The sequence below is a fragment of the Meriones unguiculatus genome, chromosome 15, assembly GCF_030254825.1.
Source record: "Meriones unguiculatus strain TT.TT164.6M chromosome 15, Bangor_MerUng_6.1, whole genome shotgun sequence".
In the NCBI taxonomy this organism is placed as follows: domain Eukaryota; kingdom Metazoa; phylum Chordata; class Mammalia; order Rodentia; family Muridae; genus Meriones; species Meriones unguiculatus.
The window spans coordinates 61,588,563-61,610,618 of record NC_083362.1 but is presented as its reverse complement, the minus strand read 5'-3'; the positions used below and the strand labels follow the sequence as shown (position 1 = coordinate 61,610,618).

The window sequence follows — 22,056 nt, the reverse complement described above, 5'->3', positions numbered from 1 at the left end:
CAAGCAAAAGGGAGCCTGAGCTTTTGTGGAGTTTTGGCATAGGGGCAGACAATAAACAGTTAACTGTGGTGGATTTATGTAAAATGTCAGCAAGATGAAGGCCTCTATGAATCCAGGGTTTTCAATACAAAGATCGGGAAGAGCTGATGTCACTTAGCAAATGGGATTTCCCTAAAGCTCCAAAAGGGAGTGGAATTGTTTTCAGCCTTTGCCCCCTTTCTTCTTGAATCGGTCCATTTAAAAGTCATGACATAGGTGGACCCAATGATGTGTAGCATCCATGCTGTGGGCAAAGAGGACCATGGGAAAGCAGAGGTCCTTGAAGCACAACATGGAGGAATATAATGCATTATATACATTATACGTAATATAAAGGGAAGTGGCAAGAAGACAGAAACACAAAAGGGAAAAAAGAGAAAATGAAGACAAACTGTGTTTTGTGGGTGAATTAGAGGTGAAGCCATTGTCTTCTACATATGTCAGGGATTAGCAATAGGTTGTATGGGTGCACAGATGATAGACTGACAGACACAGAGATAGTTGTTTATATAAGAAGACATATTTCCTAACTGCCCCCCGAGAGTTCTGGAGGCAATGGTACCCCAAGAACAATGAGCTTATCCAGAATGCAAATATCAGTTTCTACATTTCATCTTCCATCAAGAGAAATAAAGGTTGCTTGTGAAAATGACTGGCGTCAGGGCTGGGGCAGGAAAAAAATACCAGGCCATAAAAGAAGGAAGTGCTCAATGAATTTACAGAGACAGAAACTAGCTTGGCAGCTGTAGCAAATCGAGGGAATGTTAAGCATCAGAATAAATAACAGGGCAATGAGGGAAAGATTTAACATCTGCAGTATTGTTGCCAAAGATTCATAACCCGGATCTAATCATGAAGAAACAACAGACAAACCAACACAGAGGAATGGTCTACAATGCAACATGTCTGTAATCTTCTAAATTGTCCCGGTCATGAAAGTAAAGCTTTGTAATTGTGTCAGATGGAAGGACACTAGGAAGACAAAATTCAGTGTGATGACTAATTCCGGACTAGAGCCTTACAAAAAGATAGCACTGGCCCAAATGACGGAAGTCTAAAAGGGCTGGGAGCTGGGCAGCATCGAGGTGGCAATGCTCAATTTCCTGACTGAGAGCATCGCATCAGGTTAGGTAGGAGGAGAATGTCCATTTGTAGAACACATACCCTAAGCACTAGGGATAAGGTTACATGCGGGCAGCATGTGGTTCAGCAGAGGCGAGCATTCTCTGCACAACTGTTCTAACGTTTCTGTATCTTTCAGATGGTTTTCAACGGCAAACATAGGGCTGGCAATGTAGCCTCGTGGTAGAGCCCTCCACCTAGTATTCCCAAAGTTCCGGATTCAATCCCCAGTATCTGAAGAGTGCAAGCAGGCAGAAAGAAGTAAATAATCCATGGAGCAGAGAAGGGTGAGAGGAAAACAATGTCCAAAACCACTTAAAGGGTCACAAGAGGGGGCAGTTGACGCACATTGGTGCAACAAACAAGGAGGGTAAGGAACAAGAAGAAAGTATTAAACTTTTGACCAATTTGTTGTTGTGGTGGTTCATTGTGGCAACATTTTCATATATAAGTCTTTACAATGGAAAAATAATAGCTCCATCATCCCACCCACAGACAACAACTGGGTACACACTTCAGTACTGTCTTATTTAGGGTTTTATTGTGTAAAGAGGCACCATGACCACGTTAACTTTTATTTAAAAAAATATTTAATTGGGGCAGGCTTACAGTTCAGTTTAGCCCATCATCCTCGTGGCCAAAAGCATGGCACCATGCAGGCAGACATGGTGCTGGAGAGGTAGCTCAGAGTTTTACATCCAGAACCTCAAGCAGCAGGGAGGGAAGAAGAGAGGGAAGGACAGAGGGAGGGAAGGAGAGAGAGAGAGAGAGAGAGACTGAGCCTGGCTTGAGCTTCTGAAACTTCAATACCCACATCCCCCAACAGACACACAATCGGCACACTTCCTCCTCCAACAAGGCCACACCTCCAATAATGGTACTCCCTATGAATCTATGGAGACCATTGGAGACCATTTCCTTCAAACCACAAAGACCCTTCTAACAACTTCTTGGTTTTGGTTTGGACACCTATTCCAATAGATGGGACACCTATTCCCACTACAAACTATTAGGATTTTTTTTTTTTTTTTAAGTTTTTCTGGGCATAGTGGAGCACACCTTTAATCCCAGCACTTGGGAGGCAGGTGAATCTTTGAGTTCAAGGCCAGTCTGGTCTACAGAGTGAGCTCCAGGATACACAAGGCTATACAGAGAAACATTGTCTCAAAACAAAGTAAAACAAACAAACAAACAAACAAAAATTCCAGGGCTGGAGAGATGGCTTGTCAGTTAACTGCACTGGCTGCTCTTCCAGAGGTCCAGGGTTCAATTCCAGTAACCATATGGTGGTTCACAACCATCTATAATGGGATCCGATGCCCCCTTCTGGTGTGCAGATGTACATGAAGACAGAGCACTCACATAGATAAAAAATACCTAAATAAATAAATAAATAGAACCCATACACAAAAATTAGATTTATTTGTTGTATGTGTATAAGAATTTTGACTGCATGCATGTCTGTGCACCATGTGCATTCCTGGGCCCCACAAAGGCTGAGAGAGGGTGTCAGAGCCTCTGGAACTGGATTTACAGATGCTTGTGAATCCTTCTGTGTGTTCTGGGAACTGAACCTTGATCCTCTGCAAGAGCAGGAAGTGTTCTTCGCTGCCAAGCTATAGTTGTAGTTTCATGAACTTTCGGAGTTTTAAAGGAAAATCTTAACAGCATGATCACACTCGTTCTTATCAGAACCCGGGTCTCTTATTTCCTAGCTTTGCAAAGGACTCTTTCCAAAATCTGGTTTTGGTTTTGGTTTCTCAAGACAGGGCTTTTCTCTGTTACCCGTGGCTGTCCTGGGACTCATTCTGTAGACCAGATTGGTCTCAAACTCACAGACATGCATCTGCCTCTTTCTCCCAAGTGTTGGGAGTAAAGGCGCGTGCCACCATGCCCGGCAACTTGGCATATTCTAATAACACCACGTGGAGCTGGAGAGACAGCTCAGTGGTTAGGAGCAAGTACTGCTCTTCCAGAGAACCTGGGTTTGGGTCCCAGCACTCATACTGGACAGCTCACAACTGCCTCTAACTCCAGCTTCGTGGGACTGATGCTCTCTTTCGGCCTCCACGGGCCACTGCCCATACAGGGTTTTGTTGTTAGTTTGTTTGTTTTTGTTTTTTTAATTTTACTCCACATGCCATCACCCCCCCACCCCCAGCGAGCCTTTTTTTTTTTTTTTTTTTTTAATTAAAACAAAGGTCTGTATGTAGCCGTGGCTAACCTAGAACTAACTACTTAGACCAGGCCAGCCTCAAACTCATAGATATCTACCTGCCTCTGTCTCGAGAGTGTTTTAAACCTTTTCAGGTGTAAAATGTGACGTTCACTTTTGGACCAAAATATTCGGTCCATGGAATCAGCATACGGACCAACTAAAACGGGCTCATTTTACCCAAATGAAAAATCAGATAAGTAGTGAACAAATTTTAAACCATCTATCATGCCCGTCCTAAAGAATCCAGCTCTTGAATACCTGTCCAATTTTCTTACACCAAAGGGCGACCCTGTCCAGTGCTATATTTTGTTAATGTACCCTTCCTTCACCCCTACTCCCCCCCCCCATGTACAGCAAATACGAAATCACTAAATCAGCCACTAAATATCCTTCAACCACCTCATTTATAAGGACACAGCAAGGAATTCCATTGAGCAACTATGTGGTTACTTGTATGACCATATTCCTAATTTAGGACTTTTACGTTAGGCATAGAGTGATCGTGGGGCGTGGAGTGACAGGTCGTAGGAGCTGAAGTCGGAGCTTGTGACCTTGTGAGGTTCGGAGAAGCTAGGTCACTAGACTGGGTTTTAAGCACACGGCAAGACCGTGGAGGGGGGGCGGAGTAGGATTTTGGAGAGACGCGGGTCAGAGTACGGGGGTTTTCTGCAGGCAAAGGGTATGGAATGAGTGGAACCCGAGACCCATGCATCAGGAGGAGCAAAACCCAGCACCCTCTGCGGCAGAAACGCACGGCACCGGCCCCAAAGCTGGTGCCTCACCACTCGGCACCGATAGAGGGCGCCATGTCCTCAATAGTTTGTGGTCGGTGGTTTCCAGCTGCCAACCAGATGTGAGTCGCTGGACTGCGGGAGGCGCGAAGCTTTGCTCCAGCCCCTGCAGACTAGCCGGCAGGACAGGGAGAGAAGGAACGGCAGGAGACAGGGTAGTGGCAGGACGCTCCAACATCGATCCTCTGCACACTGTCTGGTTGCTTTCCTTTGCCCGGCAGAAAAGGCGGACCCTCCTTGCCGTTTTGTGATTTCCACAAAACAAGTTTCTTGCTGGCGGCTGCCTTGCGGTTGGCTCAGCAAAACCAAGCTGGGTTCATCGGTCAGGGCTTGGGTCCAGGAGAGACCCACGCTGCAGCCTACGGTGGAAAAGAGAATAAGCCTCAAGGGCCTTGAACTTTTTGAGTACACACAGCCTTGGATCCCAAACGTTGCAACACACACTCAAGGCCTGAAGTTCCAGATGAGGACCCTGGGGTCAAGGACACCCCCAGCATCTCCCCCTCTTCAGTTGCTTGCTCTTCCCCATCCCCACCCCCACCCCCAGCCTCTCCTGGCTTTCCAAGGTAATCTTGCTGCGCAAAACTGTAATTGGCAGCGGACTGAACCAGGCAGAGAGTGGCACAGGGGCGGCCAAGGGGCTTAATTGCAGGGCAGTGGCTCACAGTCTGGGCTTCAGCGCTCCTGGGAGTGGAGTGGGACAGGCCTCTTAGCTCCACAAAGGGGGTTGGTCGGTTATCGGAAGTCCCTTCCTTGGAAATGGGGGCCTGGGAGCTTTGAACCCCAAGAAGGGTGCAGGAGGAGGAGAAGGACACCTCAGGAAAGCTGGAGTAGGGGAGAGGACGGATTCCAAACTCCCCCGTTTCAACCTCAGAAACCCTGGTTCATCTTGTCCGAGACTCCTCCCTTGTTCTGACCATCCTCTGCTCCCCTTTCTGCCTCCCCCGTCACCCCCCTTCTCGTGTCCCCAGGGCGCTCCCACCCTGGGGAAGAATGTGCCCTCCTAGCTCACCCTTGCCATGGGAACGGCACACCCCCACCCCCGCGCACCACAGCGGCGGGGCCTGGCCCCTGCGGGCGGCGGGGGGGGGGGGGGAGAGTACCTCCCAGGCCTCGGGGACACACCTCGTCTGCCCTGGTTGCCGCAGCAACCGGGGGGGGGGGCGTTGCGAAGTGCGCAGTCTCGAAACAGCCAAGGGTTCTCTTTGGTACCCTCCTTACTCTTCTAATTCACTAGCAAAAGACTCTGGACAGGATCCAGAGAAGGATTCTGGGTGTCGCAGGATCCGTCCCCAAGCAGCTCAGAAAGAAAAGGCAGCCCGAGGGTAGCAGAGAGCCTAGCACCTGAAGAGGGATCTCCCAATCGCCAGGCTGCCCACCCCCCTCCCTCAGCAGAACCCAAGGCTGGCGCTGGCAGCAGGAAGCTGGGGAAGGAGCGGGAGGTACGCAGGCCCCACAGTGGAGCTGTGATTACAAGGACCTGTCCCTCCCGCCCCCGGCGCCCACTCTCATTAAGTCATTTTTTCCCCTGTTGGAAAGTCCCTGTGCCTTGAGCACAAGGGATGAGGCGACCGCAGGCAGCTGCCGGCAACCACATGGGGGGGGGGGGGGAAGGGAGGAGGAGGGCTGCCGATTGGGGTCTGGCCAATCTCCAGAGGGGAAGGCCCCCTGCCGGAGGCTAGCTGGCTGGGGCGCGTTAATTCAGGGAAAGGAGAGGGAGGTAACCCCTAAATGATGGCCTTGACCTTGCCTCTCACCCAGGTACTCTGCAGTTGGCAAGTCTATCATCCGCCCGCCTATAGGTCCCCTTGGGAGACTGAAAAGCCAGATGCCTGGGTTCTCGTGGCACTCCAGCGGGCTGTTTTTCCCTGACCTTTAACCCCAGCACTGTGTCCATCAGTCCACCAGCCTTATTTGCTGTTAGTTAGTTCCCTCCCTCCCTCCCTCCTTTTGAGACGTTAGACCCCACTCAGTTCTGCCTAAAGCGAAATAATCTAGCGTCCCTCAGGTCGAAGGTGCAGAGGGAAAAGGGAGGTCGCTTTCTGTTCCCATTCCAAATTTCACCTCCGGTGATTCCCGAGGTCTTCAGCCCACTTTTGCCCTAAGCGTGCATTAACTTCAGCCCATTTCCACTTATTTCCAACCAGTACGTTATTTCCACTGTACCCTTAGCCAGTGTGCACAAGCTCGGGTCCATCTTCCCACCTCCACCACCTTTCCACCTCCCTTAAACGGCCCTTACGGTGTCCCATAGGTCACTCTGCTATTATGGGGGGCACTGATTGTGCCCATTGGAGCTCCCTTCTAGCTCGGTGTCTGGTCCCCTGCCCCCACTCGGCCCTGCCCTCACTCCAGGCAGCGTGTTCTGCAGTGTGCCCCTTTCACCTTCTTCCCAAACTCCATCCTATAATGAATGCTTACTTCCCCAAGCTCTGAAAGGCCGAGGATGGGGGTCAAGGCTGTGGTGGTAAGGGGACTATGCTCCCAGATCTGGGACAATCCCTCCGCCCTCCAATTCCCGCAGCACATCTCTCTTCCTCCCTAGGATGGGAGGGGAGAAGGGGGGAGCCCAGCCCCTACAGTTCTCTCCAGGATGAACAAGAGGAAAGGAATGAGGCAGGTGTGTCTGTCTGCTCCTGCCTACCCCTCCTCCCCAGAGATTCTCACCCACCTGTGAGGCTGTTTGGGGGAGGGGGAGGGGGAAAGAAACCCTGTTCTCCACTGAGGCAGCAGAACTTAGCACTTGAGAGGGCCTGGTGCCTTAGGCATGCCTAGGAGCTGCTGAAAAGCAGCAGTTAAAGGGCGGGTAGCCGAGAGCGATCTAGTGGGCCCAATCTTCCAACTGAAGGGCCAACAGAGGTGCATGGCTCCTGAGTGGCCCCCCTCAAGGGATAGAGGCAAGGAAACATGGGGGAAGGGGGCTCTGTGAAAACTGGCCTTTGGAACAAGACTTTGTCGGGGTTTGGTTTACCAAGATGGATGCCATCCAGTAAGGTCACTAGCTGAGCAATAGTACTGGATGAGGTAGCTAAAACTGCCCTGCCTGAGATTCTGAGGGTCTCAGAATCTCATCCAAATTCTGGCTCAGCAAAGTCCTGGTGGAAATGTGTCAAGGAGGAGTTTTGGCCTGCTAAGTGACACCTTGAGCTGTGGCTTTGGGGGCTTGGGGGTGGGGCTCAGGAAGGCTGCCTATCCATCCCCAGCTTTCCTGCCTGGCCTCCAGAAGCCAGCTCTGGAGGGTGAGTCTGCTGCCCTCCCCCACCATCCCAGTCCCAGCCCAGCCGCACCTCCTTGCCCCACCTGCCCCCTGGGGCGCTAGGCTGGGCTGAGCTGGGTCTTGCCCAGGATTACTTCTCTCAGAGCGTCTCCTGTCTCTGCTGTCAGTGGCTGCTGGGCACAGCCACTCGTCCTGGCTTGTGGCAAAGGGCTCAGGTACAAAGTGGGTGGTTAGAATTCTGGCGTTTGAGGGCTCTGGATCCCTGGGTCCCATTCCTTCCAGGCATCCTTACTGCTGTCATCCAAACCAGGCCTCAGCTAGTCCCCACAACCTGCTTTCTGGCTGTCATCGTGTCTCCATTTCAGCCAGATCCCCATACACGTGGGAATCAGAGCACAACTGTCGCCTGCCTGCTTAAGGGTCTATGCAGATTCTACTAAAATAAAACCCAGTTCTTGTGGCTGCCCCATCCTCTGGTCTCTCCTCCCTGCCCTTGATTTCTCCTCCCCGAACACTGCTGTTCCTTCAACAGGTGGAGGTCTCTCTCTCTCTCTCTTTCTCTCTCTCCTCAGAGCTCTGGGTTCCTATAATCTGTCTGGAAAACCCTTCCCCGTCTCTGCATGGCTCTTTCTCACTCATGCAGGTCTCAGCTTGTATGTCACAACTCAGAAGTCTCCCTGGCTGATCGGTTTAGCGGAAAGGGCTCCATTTCCCACAAATCAATATATACTCAGGGCCCTGCTTAATTTTCCCCAAAGCCCATAACATCGCCTGAAATAATCTTGTTTAGGTGTTTACTGGTTTATTGACCACCTCCTTTAGTCAGCCTGTAAACTCCAGAAGGCTTCTCTTTCCCCCAGAGAATGCCACAAAGAGAGTGCAAAATAAATATCTGTTAAGTTGAATGATAGGGGCAGAAGCCTGTGGAGGAAGGTATCTGGGGTCTTCGTAAAATCACTTCAGCCGAATTAGCCCATTTCTTCATTTTAGTTTTCTTCCCCCGGTGCCCAGCAGCTTCAACGCATTGCCTGCCAGTCCCCGGGGGAGGGGAGAAAAGACAACAGGAGACAGGCCTGGAAGGCTTGGCTGCTTTGGTGATACCTCCTAGGGTGTGGGGCACAATCCGGCATCGCCTCCAGCTGTCTGAGCTAGGAGGAGGAAGAGAGAGACCCACAGAGGCCAGCAGAAGGGTGCCAGTCAGGTCTAGACTGTCTGTGATGTCTCAGGGCCGTAAGAGCCAACCACCTCTCTCAGGAACCAAGGCGGCGGCTGCTGCCCGAGCCCAGATCGCCAGCGGCAGAAGCAAGCCAGGCACCAGGCGGAGAACATTTCTTGAGACCCAGGCGAGCTTGGGCCTGCTCACTTGCAGACGCTGACCCACTCGGTGATGCGGCATTCTTCGCAGACCACGAAGCAGCACCAGTGGAAACGGCAGTGGCAGCGCTCGCTGCGCGTCTGGCGCAGGATGTTGTGGCCGCGGCCGCAACACATGCTGCCGCAGCCGTCGGGGCCCGCGCTGCTCTTGTTGCACAGGCGGCCCACGGTGCCCGCCGAGTCCAGGCGCGGCTCGCGCTCGCAGAAGTCGGGCGATTTCTCAAAGTAGACCAGGTCGGAGTGGCTGGCCCTCCGGCGTAGCCCTGGAGCGCCCGGGGCTGGCGAGGGGGCCCCCGGGGGGCCGGGCTCCAGCTGGCCCCCATTGCGGTTGTGTGGCCGGATGAGCGTGGCGCGGTGGAAGCGGCTGCGCAGCAGCGCCCCCACGGCGCGGAACTCGGGCGTCACCTGCCAGCACGTCTTGAGCTGGCAGCTGCCCGAGGTTCCGTGGCACTTACACTTTCGCCGCATGTTCTCCATCACCGCCTGCAGGGGGAGGCACCGAGGGGAACTGAGGCCGGCATCCAGCGTCCCAGCCCTCCCCTGGCCACAGAGGCTGGGGATCGGCTCCCATTGTACAGAAGCGAACGCTGAGGTCCGAAACTGGGGCTCAGAACTTCTCCCGCTCTTCCGCAGCACCCCCTGACACCCCCCCTCCACTCACCCCAATCCGGCTAGACCCTGTGGGGGAATTCCCTCCTTTGAGCTCTTTCCTTCCTTGCCAGCCTTTCTAGCAACTGCATGGGGCTTTTGGGCCTGGGGGGTTCTTGCTTCCTGAGCCCCCCAGGATCCCAAATCTTTAGGGAAATTCCCTCTCCTTTCCCTGGAGCAAGGAGCTTGCCCCCCTACATCTCAACCCCAAAGCCTTTGGCCTCCCTCCAGGCTCTGTGCCCTGCAGGTCTTTGCAAGGACGGGGTGGGGGGCCCGGGGGGGGCAGGAGCGAAGGAGACATCTCCCTCCCATTACACCAACTCAAACTTCCTCTGTTTATACTGAGTACTGGCAGGTGCCAAAGCGGCCCCTGCCCGGTCTCTAGGAGAAGCTTACATGCCACTCACTCGGAGCTCAACTTGTTCTCTAATAACCCCTCCTCCCTGTAAAGAACCCCTTAGTGTTACCCTCAGCAGACACCCCCACTGGAAGCTGTCCACACTCTCCACCCCCACCACCCCAGTTCCAAATATTCTTAAGGAGGGCCAGGGGCCGGGTCTTCCAAACTGGTCAAGAAGCCTACCGCTCTGCCTCTGGGAGGGCTGTACAGTCTGCACGTGTAGCCTGTGGTGTTAGCGCCACGTGGGAACCCACTCTGCTCCATCCCCCCAACTCCCCCGAAACACCGAAACACCCGAAACACACACCAAAGCTTCCCCGGGCCAGCAGCTCCAGAACATCTGCTTCCCACAGGCTGCAAGCCATTAATTAACCAGTTTAACGAGGACAAGGAGGAGGCACTGTTGGGGCTGGGCTGGGGTGGTATCAGGAGCTTGGGAAAGAAGCCCCATGCCCAGGGCATGGCTGGGTGGGAGCTGGACCTGAGGGTAAGCATGCATGTGCCTCAGTTCACCCTCACTCCTTTCGAAGATGGAAATGGCTGCGGAGTCAGAGGAGGAACCGGAATGGTCTAAGGGGCCAAGGGGGAAACTGCGTAGTGATAGGAAGCCAGCAACTGGGCTGAGCAGACAGGGAAGGACCAAGAAGAGGAATGAGTAGGGAACTGCCAGGAAAGGGCTGGGAGTGGAGCCTGCCTCCCTAACACTTTCCCAACTCAAGCAAGTTTTCTAGTCACTCTGCTTCGGTTTCCATATCTGAGCACATGTTTCTTAGAAGTGTTGACAGTACAGGCGTGCCACAAGTAGGCTGAGCGCTCAGGACAAATGCCTAACGCAGAGAAAGGTTTGGTAAGTTCAATCTACCGTGCCTTTTCTCCTGTGCCTGTGTCTGTATTGTTTTTCATCAAAGGAACTTGAAGGTAGTATGAGCAGTCCAGAAAAAAAAGGAGAGAGAGAGAGAGAGAGAAAGAAGGTAGGAAGCTATAACATAGGTCCTCAGCCTGTGAGAATCCCTTCCTGGGATACTGAACAGAAAGTCTAACACTGGTGATCTCATGGCTCCTACAGCCATGAAATATTTAGAGCTGGAGTACGTGATGGATGATGCTGTTCGACGTTCTGACTCTACAGGGAAGGAGAGTGTGGTCGCCCAGGTCCTGACTGCCAGCCTATTCCTTTCTTCTGTTGGTTATCAGAGAAAGATGGCTTCACCCCTGTGTCCCAGTCCCACCGTGGCGGGTTCCCACTTCTTGCAGACTGGGTTAAGAGAGGGATGTGAGGTTACTGAGCCGGGAAAATAGAGTGATTCCTAAAAGGGAGAGCTACCCGAGCGGATAAGGAGCCTGCCTAGCCTCGTCGCGACTCTCACCTGCCTGCCAACACGGTTGTTGTGGAGTCTCATGCGTGCGTGGATGTCTCTGTGAGGCTCCCGGGAGTCCAGAAAGTCCTTGGAGAAGCGTTCTCCGAAGCCCACATCCGGGCTGCAGCCACCCCACTCCCAGGAGTCCTGCAGGCCTGCGCTGGCAGGGGGCAGGGCAGGGTGTTCCGGGACCCCGTGGCTCAGGCCCTTACCGCGCTGCAGCGCGTCCAGCTGCAGGCGGTGCAGCTTCCGACGGAAGGCCTCTTCATCCCCACGCCTGGAGGCGTCGCAACCACAAGCCTTCAGTTTGCCCAGGGCGCACGCGTTGGACACCGCGTGTACTACCCCGGCAGCTGCTATGGCGTAGGCGAAAGCACTCTCTCGAAAACCTGTGGTAAGGGGTTGGAGAGATGGCTCAGTGGGGAAGAGCGCTGACTGCTTTTCTAAGGGACCAGTATTCGATTTTTGGCACACGATTTTTGGCCACGAAAGGCAGCCATTTGAACTCTAGTTCCTCAGGATCTGACACCTTAACACAGACATATGAAAAAAAAAAAAAAGAAAGAAAAATACCAAATACAGGTAAACTTTAAAATAATAACTCATTAAGGAAAAAACCAAAATCTGTAGTAAGAGACCAGAAGAACGTGATCATTAGGCGGAGCAGGCTGGAAGTGGATGGTTTACTAACAGGCTGTGAGATTCAGTCCCAGGGGCAGGAAGAGGGTAGACAGAGAGGGGGTGGGGTTACACTCCCTTCCTCTTTTCATTAACACCTCCTTAGCAAGCTTGGAATTTATATGTCTAGATCACTCCTCCAGGGCAGAAAGTCCCTGGCAAACACATTCTTTTCCAGATTAGACACTTAATCTATTACCTTTCACGGTGATATCTGCAATTTTTTTTAAATAGCCTGGAGAAAGTGGGTGAAGTTTAACCCAAAGAATAAATTACAAGTGATGGAATTCCAGACCCCAGGAGATGCCAATGGACAGGAGGATAAGACCAGATCATCTGCCCTTAATGTACCCCACCCCAGATTGTACGCTGCTGTATAGGCCCAGCCTGGAACCCTCCCTCCCTGGTAGTTTTTATCCTGGTCCACAGGACATGGCTGCTCCTATCCCACCAACCTGCCTATATCCTGCCTTGATCTGCTGGAAACATCTGAAGGTTGGTGTGGGTGAACCCAGTGTCCTGAGTGGTATCTGGCATGTATCAGGGCTGCAAACTTAGTGGAAAGACAGATTGAGCTTTTCGTTAGAGGCTTAGAGGGCAAAAGAACTCACTCTGACTGAGACACAGGGCCCTGGGATGTGCTAGCCTGGCCCCAGTGCCTGTTTATATTGCTTTCCTTTTGGGTACACTTGCCAGAGCCATCCCCTGAGAAGGGCCCTGGACCTGAACCAGGAGAGACCTGGTTCAGAGAGGTAGGTCCAGCCCTCAGACCTGCAGGCTACTGCTTGTTTAGTTTAGTATCCATTGAGAAAAGAGTAGCTAGAAGCAGCTTTTAGAAAGAGGCTGTGGACCCTGGAGAGGGCAGGCAATGAGAGAAGCCAGGAAGAATCGGCCTGTGCCATGGACCCCTACAGAAGAAACCCAGAATGTGGTGGGAGGGTGATGACCTTGGAGAAGATCAGAGATTCAGTAGAAATGACAGAATCCCCCTACCCCAGCAGCAAAGCCTGGGAGGACATGTTCTCAGAAGCCTTAAAAGCTCTGGAGAGCTATCTGGGACTGGATAGGATCAAACCCCTAGCCCATTCCTGCTCTAAGCCTCATCGGCTGCATCACAGGCTAGATCCTCTTCTTGCCAAGACAAATTATAATAATGATCCCGTGGTCTCTTTAGCAGCTAAGATCTGATTTCTGCAATCATATTGCCAGGGTTTCAAATCTTGGCTCTTCTAGTGGCCAGCTGTTAATAACTATGTGACCTTGGCCAAGAGACTTAATCTCCTTGTGCCTCAGTTTCCTTCTCTGCAAACAAGTGTTATCATTATCTAGCCAATTGTTGTTCTAAGAATTGAATGAGTTATTAAATTTAAAGTGCTTGGAATAGTGTCTTACTCATAAAAAGCACTACATAAACATTGCTGTTATTGAGAAGTTTTTCTTGCTGTCTGATCTTGTTCAATTCTGCTACATTTTTTTTTACATCATTGTTTTTTTGTTTCATCCTGGTCAAAGACAGAGCCTAGCAGCTCATGACCCTTGTCTAAAACAAATCATTTGGATTAGTGGAAGCCTCCGATGTAGATTCTCCCTCTTCATCTTCTCTTTCTAGCTCATGACATCCTGGTAACAGGAGAACCAGACAGGAGGGGATGAAGATTGATCTGGAACTTGGCACAGGCTTCAGGGGAGCAGAAACTGCTGTGAGCTGGTGCAGCCTAAGGGTAAAGGGTAGACCCAAAACTCTGGGACATGCACCCTGCATTTATCCCTGCCTTTTATCTTTAGAGCTTTAAGGATGTCTCTTATTGCTGGCAGAGTCATCAGTCTGCCTGCTTTAGGACAGATGGCAATACTCAGACCTCCAGAGACAGTCTAGACCTCATCCCCCTAAATACACACACACACACACACACACACACACACACACATGCACATACGTTTTCTCTCTCTCTCTCTCTCTCTCTCTCTCTCTCTCTCCAAACTGGGAAATCCCCAGGTCACAGAGGTTATGAAGTGGAGCCTCCACTTAACTTTCTCAGCAAATGCTGAGGGACATGGGCTCCACTGAATCCTCCTGCTGAGAAAGAAACCCAGATATCCCAATTTCTAGTTCCTATGACTCTGTACATACTTGGCATCAAGTCTATAGGGGAACGGGGTAACTACATCGACAACATGTCCATGGTAAGACAGGCACGGGAGAATCTGGGCAAAATGTAACTCACAACCTTACATAACTCTATACCTCACGCAGCTTAGGACTCCGTTCCTACACCTCTCCCTGTTTCTGACAGCTGTCACAGTCACGTGTAGAGGTGACCAGGGCATGCATCCTCACTCTTTGCTCTGAGCATCCATGCTCAGAGAAGTCCTGCCCACTGGGTCTGCCCCAGCTCCCATTCAGGGCCCCAGTTTCGGTCTTGGCCCCAACTGTCTGGGGCAGATGCAGGCACTGTGCCATCTGGCCAGCTGGAGGGGGAAAAGGGTGGGGCCGTGGCCAGCTGGGCTGCCCGAAGCTGGGGGGGGGCTTGTTAAGATGCACAATTAGCCGCCCTGCCTTTGATCTGGGACAGAGACTGCCAGCATCTAAGTGGAGTCAGCTGCTACTATAGGCTGCAGCCAACGGCCAGGAAGGGGGCTGAGGGTGCAAGCTTGGAGGATGAGGGAGTATGAAGGGAAGATGATTTAGGGGCCAGTGGGAACAAGGAGGGGCCAGAGCGGCTTAAGCTCTGCCCATTCAAGTCAAAGAGGGAAGAGGATAGAATAGAGGTCTGGTTGCCATTCACTCCTTGCAAATAATCTGTGCATGCTCCTAAGCCTGGGAGAGAGGAGAGAGAGACAGAGACAGAGATAGAAACAGAGAGTGACAGAGACAGAGAGAGCTATACTTGCAGGAACACTTACGCACATACAGAGTGGATGTGTTCACAGAAACATAGGTGTGTGTTTTTGGAGTACTTGGGGTACACACGCACTAATGGCTCAAGCTCACCTCATGTTGGCCTTGTGGTTTGGGAGCCCTTATAGGAGAGGATCGAGCAGGCAGTGCTTTCAAGTCAGGTGGACTGCGTGGAGTCCCGGCTCTCCTGCTCATTTGTAATCTGTCTAACGGATGACAAATTACCCAACCTCTTTTAGCTTCATTTGCAAAGATAATAATAGCACCTACCAAGTGGGGATCCTATTTGAGGACCCTAAAACATGGATACCATGTGTCTTAGTACAATGCCCAACAGTAAGTGCTTAATACATGTTTGCTAATTTCCTGGGGTGTCATCAGAACACAAGGCCTTTAGGTGATCCTGAGATATGATTACCTGTGCCTTAGTTTCCCTATCTGAGTGCCACTCCACCCTCCAAACCCTGAATGCCTACTCTTAAAACCATGAATGACCCTGAAACAATGGAGAAAGAAAGAACAGGACATCACGGTGCAGGCTCTGCCACTTAAACTGAAGGGTTTGCCTGAGTGAGATCCTTGCTTGCTGCAGGACCCAGGTCCCTTCTTTCCATCCATTTCAAATGTGGTTGGGCCATAGTAGGGCCAGTAGCACCTAACAGGAGCAGCTCCCTGGACCAGCTATGATAGACTCCCTGGTCTCCCATACTCCTCTTCTAGTCTCTCTGGTCTCCCATTCCCGACACACCAGGACTTAAGCCCAGCCTCCCTGAACCTCCTTCCTCAAATCTCCTTCTTGTCCCCCACCTCCTGAAGGACAGGTAGAGAAGTTCTCTGTCCGTCCCTAACTGTTAGGACACCCAGCCCAGTCGTCAACCTGTCTGAGTTCGCGTACAAGATGTAATGTGGAGCAAAGAAGCTAGCATCACTTTAGGGCCTTCTTACAACTTTTTTCCTGACTCTTGTCAAGCCCCTTGGAGACTCCAGTGTCTGCCCCCACTTTCCCTCTGGTCTGCAGCTAGGTCTTTGGCTAAGTAAAGCCTGGTTATATTCCCAGGTTCGTCCTCCTTAGTACATTTTACTCCCCTTCCTTCCTCAAACCCATCTGTCCAGTTCAATCTCTCTTTGGGAAGGCTTCAGGAGGCTAGTGTGGCAGTAACAGCAGTACCATAGAAAAGCCTAGGGAACCCCCACTGGCCCTCAGCGGTCCCTAAAATTATTAATGACATCATATGTTTTAAAAGAACCTCCTTAGCAGCCTGAATCAGAGGAGTCAGACCCTGATAGACAGTATAGTGTGTGTGTGTGTGTGTGTGTGTGTGTGTGTGTGTGCCAGGTCAATAGGCCCCACAATAATCAGGATGAGATAGAGGAAGAAACCAGGGGCCTCCACGTAGAGCTTGTTGTTGGGATTCAAATTTAGTGAGTCCTGGAGAAGAGGAGCAAAAGGATCTAGGAAATGAGCCCGAAGGAGGATGGACCTAGCTAGGTATGAAGGCAGGCTCAGTCGCAGGGGTGAGGCAAAGGGAGTTGGGAGGATGGCAGTTGTCTTTCCAAAAGCCCAGAGCGTCCCCACTAAAGAGGGAGAGGTAGAAATGAAGTGTTGCAACGAATAAGGTGGGCAGAAGCCACTGAGGTAGGGCGGGGTTCCTAGGCCTGGGGAAGGAACCCAGCCCCACTGGCTGGCGGAGTCCAGGAGCCACAATCCCGCCCCCTCTCAACGCTAGGTGCCGCCCCGCCCTGGCTAGCCCTAGCAAGTCTCCCCCTCCACCCCTAACCTCTCTCCCCACCGCCCCCCCCCACCGCCAGCTCACCTCCCGCTTATTAAACTGCAGGTGAACCCAGAGCACCTGGCCCCGCGCCAAACCCGCGCGGCTCCATCGCTCTAAACTCGCCCCTAACTTCCAAAGACCCCAGGTCCTTCACTAGGTGGTAGCGGCCTGGTGGGGACCCCATCAGGATGCCTGGATTTATGCTAGAGGGATCAGCGGGACTAGTGGGGGCACGGAGGCCAAGGAGAGGACTAAGGGAGTTAGCCCTGGCTCGCGTCTCTGGTGGTAGCAGGAGAAAGACCCTCAAAGCCTGCCCCAAACCCCAGCGCGCAGGAGCTAAAGCCCAAGGAGAAACGCAGCTGTGGGGAGCGTTAGGTGACCTAGCAACTCAGGGTGGCAGAGGGTGGTTCGGAGGCGGTGAGCACCGGCCTGGCCCAGCCAAAACCTGGAAGATGCTGAGACCTGTCTGCCGCTTGGTGTCAGCGAGCAGCGCGGGTGGCGAGGGGTGGGCGATGTCGCGCAGAGGGAGGGGAGCAGGCTCGCGGGCAGAGGATCCTTGGCGGCATCCCCCCCTTCCCCCCAGCTGGCAAGAAGGGACGACACGATTGTGCGGGGTGGGAGGGAAGGGAGCGCGGGGCACGGAGGGAGGGAGGTTGCTCTCAGGGAGCAGCGCGGAGCAGTCTGCCGCGGCCCCGCGGGGATTAGTTCGCGGCTGCATGCCGCCACACGCGTCGGGGCTGGGCTAGGCCGGGTAGAAACAGCGCCCCGGGCGCGCGGGGGAGGCAGGAGGGAGCGCGCAGGGGCGGGGCAGCGGCCTGGGGTTGAGGTGGCCCCTGACTTGCGAACCCAAGGGGTACAAGCGCGGGTCTTACTGAAAAAGAAAGAGAGAGAAAAAAGGAAGGAAGGAAGGAAGGAAGGAAGGAAGGAAGGAAGGAAGGAAGGAAGGAAGGAAGGAAGGAAGGAAGGAGAGACAGAGAGAGAGAAAGAAAGAAAGAAAGAAAGAAAGAAAGAAAGAAAGAAAGAAAGAAAGAAAGAAAGAAAGACCTGATTAGGTTCTTTCTGAAGTTTGGGTACATTAGAGCCTGGCTCCCCTCAGAAGCCCAAGACACTAAGTCTGTGCCCCTCCTCCTCCACTACCAACTAAGATGCCAGGGCTACAGGTCTCCCCACCACCACCGTGCTGCCCTGACAGGCAGGTGAGGAAAGAAACTGACACCCATCTCTCCAAACCCAAGCAGCAATCTTGCCCCAGAGACCCGACCCAAGGCCTCAGCTAGGAGGTGAGTGGGAGTTGAAGCCGGTGACAAAACTACCTGCCTCCCGCCATTCGAGGGATGGTCTAGGTGGTCCTGGGTCGTCCAGATGTGGGGGATAGAGGACCGGGCTCCTCAGTCCTCGGAGCACTGGGTTGACAAGGCTGTTAGGCTTGTCGGGCAAGAGCTGCTGTTCACCAACAGGCAACACACCAGAGTTCTGATTCAGAGAGGGCTGGGGGGTGGGGGTGGGAGTGACAGGTAGGCCGGGACCCTGCCCCAGCAGTTGGAGCCTCTGAAGTATGGGCCATTCACCCCCTGCTTGCCTCAAGTGACAGGAAGTCCTCACCTTCTCTTTCCTAACCCTTCTCCCTCGCAGGTTCTCCAACCTTAAGGTCACTTACTAAGTAAAGGGTAAATTGAGGAAGGTGACAGGAATATTTTCTGGGTCTAAAAAAAACATGAGGTGAGTAACAGAGGGGGATAAGCCAACAGTCTAGTTCTCAGGTGTGGAAGCTGGTACCCTCAGTCAGAGACGCTTCTGCCCCCCCCCCCATACTTTTCTGAGGTCAGAAAGCAACAGGGTCTAAGGAGATCTCTATTGCCTAGAGAATTCATTAAGGATAGCCAGCAAGTTCTGGGGTCCAGGTCCTAATCGGGAAGTTTGGGACGAGGGGGCGGCTACCTCTGCTGAAGATGGGACTCTCGTAGGGAACTTTGTTCCGAGTCTCCAGGCTGGAACAGTTCCAGCGCTGGTCCCGGAACTGATGCTGGCACTCGTGGATGGCGATCTGGATGCCCTGGATGGCAGAGGCAGCCACGTCAGGGTGACGCACGCACACCTCCATCTGCCGCCGGCTCAGGCCGGGCAGTGTCAGGCACACTGTGTTGGCGTTGAGCACAGGCTCTGGGGGTAGGCGGAGGCCCAGGATGTCGTTGGGTGCTGACCTGCAGGCATATGGGGTGGGGTGGATAAGCATTTTGTGGGAGACTGTGAGGGCCTGTTTAATAACACACACTCCGTCCCACAGGCCATAATCATTCTACCCCAACTCCCGGTTCTTAAGGTTGGGCCCAAGAATACATGCCTCTCCCCATCCACTCCAGCAAGACCCACCCAACTGCACACCCAAGGAGGTAAATGTATGCACTCAGTAGTTTGGAGGTTCATCCCCAGGCACAGATGCCTCAAAGGGTGCCCCAGGACTCTACCCCAAAGCTGTGTTTCAGCCACTGGCATTTCTTCAGACATGCCTCCGCACACATCATGGTGGACGCAGAAACCCAGAAGAGCACTTACCTCTTACACACCTCATCCAACAGTTACAAACACACAGAGGCACGGTCACGCATACATATGCTTCTTGTCCGACATACATTAGCCTTAGTGGAAACACACACACACACACACACACACACACACACACACACACGCACAGAGCATCAGCCTCTCACTTGACCCCACTTGCGATAGGGAAATCCCCTCCAAACCCTGTTCCTGCTCCTGTCTGGGATTTGATCTGGGAAGTGGAACGAGGCCGTTTGAACTTACTCTTGGAATGGGGGTGCATTGCCCCCAGGGCGGAAAGAACTCCTAACTGGCATTTATTCCCTGAATACCCACCTCCTCCCGACCTGGCTACCATCACTCACCTGGGCACTTCCCTATCCTCGACCTGGACTGCCCATATCCTGTCACCAGGCCAACCTCTTCCTTGGAGGTAGCTCACTATCTTTGATTGGACACCAGCACTTTTCCGTGAACCTGTCTCCTCGCTCACTCTAGGCTCCCTCTCCCAGCAAGAGCACCGGAGTGGGTCCCCGGGGGTCCTAGCTCTCCAAGAGGGCGGAGCATGAGGTGAGGGCTCACCTGGGCACGGCGGCAGCCAGCAGCAGTAGGAAGAACAGGAGCGCCCAGAGCTCAGGCCGCGGCTGGGGCCCGGGTGGGAGCCGAAGCCAGGGGCGAGGGTGGGCGCTGCCCATGGCGCGCGGGCCGTGACAGGCCGGGAGTAGGGGGCTCACAGCCCTGTGGGACTGGCGAGCCAGGGTCGCCGGCGCATGATCGGCAGGGGTGGGGTGGCTGCGACACTCGGCTCCTGCTCAGGTCACGGCGCCCGCAGCAGAAGGCGCCCGCCTCCCCGCTCCATGGGGCAGCGCCCCCGGGCACCGCCCTCGGCGGGGGGTGGATGGGGAGCGGGCGAACCGGGCACCTCCTGGCACAGGGGTCCAGGGAATTTCCCGAGGCCCCCTTGCGACAACTCCTGGTGCCTCTAGAGGGTAAGGGGGCCCCCCGGAGGTACAGCGGGCTGGGGACTGGAAACCGAGGTCCTGGGGAGCGGCTCCCCCCCCCCCCCCCACACACACACAGACACAGCGCTGCGCCGCGAGCCTGCGCTTCCGAGGGTGTGCAAGGCGGGCGCGGTGGGGGCGGTACCGTCTGGCCCAGCCCCGCCGCCCGGAGAGTGACTGTCCTGGCTCAGGGAGCTCTGCTCCCCCCCACCCCTCCATGTAGTGTCTAAGGGTTCTACCCCAAGTGACGTCACGACAGGGGGTGGCGTGCTCGCGTCCCCGGGGCCACTGAGTCCGTTTAGGGCTGGCTCGAGGTGGGAGGGGGAGGAGAGCGGGTGCAGAGGGTGAAGGAGAGGCGCTGGCGCCTTGACGATTGGCACCTAGAGCTGTGGGGCGCTGGTCTGCGTGTTAACCTGAGTCCTGTGCGCCCCGCTGAAACACTGAGACACAGCTGCACCCCAGCACACACCTGCGGGGCTGGAGGGGACAGCCCCCTCCGTTTTGCCTTTCCTGCAGCAGGAGGGACTTCCCCGGCGTGCCCAGGGAGACAGGTGTGTGTGGAGGTCCCAGGAAGGGGTTTAGCAGCCTCTGGCTTTACCCGCTGCTTTGCTCTGTGACCTTCCACGGGGACTCTTGGAGTCGTCCTCTGTCCCTTTTATGAAATGAGTAATGGAGCCCACCCCATCTAGTCAATGTGCCACCGACAGCAAAAGGGCCAGGGCTCTAGTAAATGTTTTGGTTTTTTGTTTTTTTTGGGGGGAAGGACCTAGGTGCCATGGGATGGCTCTAGCTGGGAGCAGAGATTGGAGAACCTTCTGATTCAGAACTGTGCGGCCAGAACATGTTATTCCGTGCCCCTTCCCCTTGTTTTTGTTTGTTTGTTTGTTTTTGTTTTGCTTTGTTTTTTGAGACAGGGTTTCTGTTCTGGACTCACTTTGTAAACCAGGCTGGCCTCGAACTCACATAGATCCCTCTGCCTCTGCCCCTGCTCCTGCCCCTGCCCCTGCCCCTGCCCCTGCCCCTGCCCCTACCCCTGCCCCTGCCTCCCCTAGTGCTGAGATTACAGGCATGAGCCACTGGCCCGGCTCCCCTTCTCTTTTATTTTACAAGGAAGTATGAAGGCAGAGAGACCTTCATGACTTGTATGAGGTCTAACAGCAAATTAGCCAAAGGACTAAAGTGGATTTAGTTGCCCCGACCCCATTACCACCACACCAGCTGTGTCCCCTACACAGACAGTGGATCGCTGTTGCCCAGGGATGCTTTGAGATGTGCGGGTTCTGATACTGGTCTTACAGGGGCTGTCTGAATGGTCCTGTGGGGTCCCTTTCTTCTCTCACATGGCTGGTTGAACACTGGTCCCTGCTCAGAGTAGAGCAGAAGTCTGTAGACTCAGAGTAAAGCGGAGTAGACCAGGAAAAGGGCCCCAGAATCGGAGGCTCTGCCTTCTGCTTCTGGTTCCAATCTGGCTCCTGACAGTGAGCCCGACTCCTGCTGTGTCCTCAGCATCGTCCTCTGTGAAATGGGCACAAGTCTCCGGCTCTACACACCCACATCCCTCGTGTTCAATACCCCCCCCCCTGAAGAGATCCCCTCCTGGCTTCAGAACATAACTGTCATACCCTCTGGGCCCAGAGACAAAAGGGGCCCATTCCAGGAATTGACCATCCTTTGAGAATTGGAGGGGAGGTGCCTTTCTTGACCCCAGACTGTCAGGTGGCAGGGGGTGGGGGTGGTGGCCTGAAGGGCTGCAGGCTGATGACACACTCCTCCTTCCCTCATCTCTGCCGGCAGCCATGGCAGGCAGCTGTCAGGAATTAAGAGCTTGGGGCTGCTGGGGGTTGGGGTGGGACAATGAGGAGCAGTCTGGCTGGCTGGACAGCAGGAAAACAGCCGGGGGCAGGAGACAGCCTGTGTCGTCGCAGCCTTATTTGACCCTAGCTGCCCCCTGCCCTCCTAACTCTCTCCCACCATGCAGAAACATGGACTACTTCACAC

General features: G+C 53.7%; 1 protein-coding gene across 1 annotated transcript; it reads right to left on the bottom strand.

Moving 5' to 3' along the window:
• Positions 1 to 8,177: 8,177 nt before the first annotated feature.
• On the bottom strand, positions 8,178 to 20,282 carry Wnt10a (Wnt family member 10A). The gene is made up of 4 exons (XM_021664231.2): positions 19,640 to 20,282; positions 18,455 to 18,717; positions 11,177 to 11,556; positions 8,178 to 9,244 (listed from the first exon to the last, which is right to left on the bottom strand). The coding sequence occupies exons 1-4, from the start codon at positions 19,750 to 19,752 to the stop codon at positions 8,747 to 8,749; spliced, it is 1,254 nt and encodes a 417-aa protein (XP_021519906.1). The 5' UTR covers positions 19,753 to 20,282; the 3' UTR covers positions 8,178 to 8,746.
• Between the last annotated feature and the right edge of the window lie 1,774 nt (positions 20,283 to 22,056).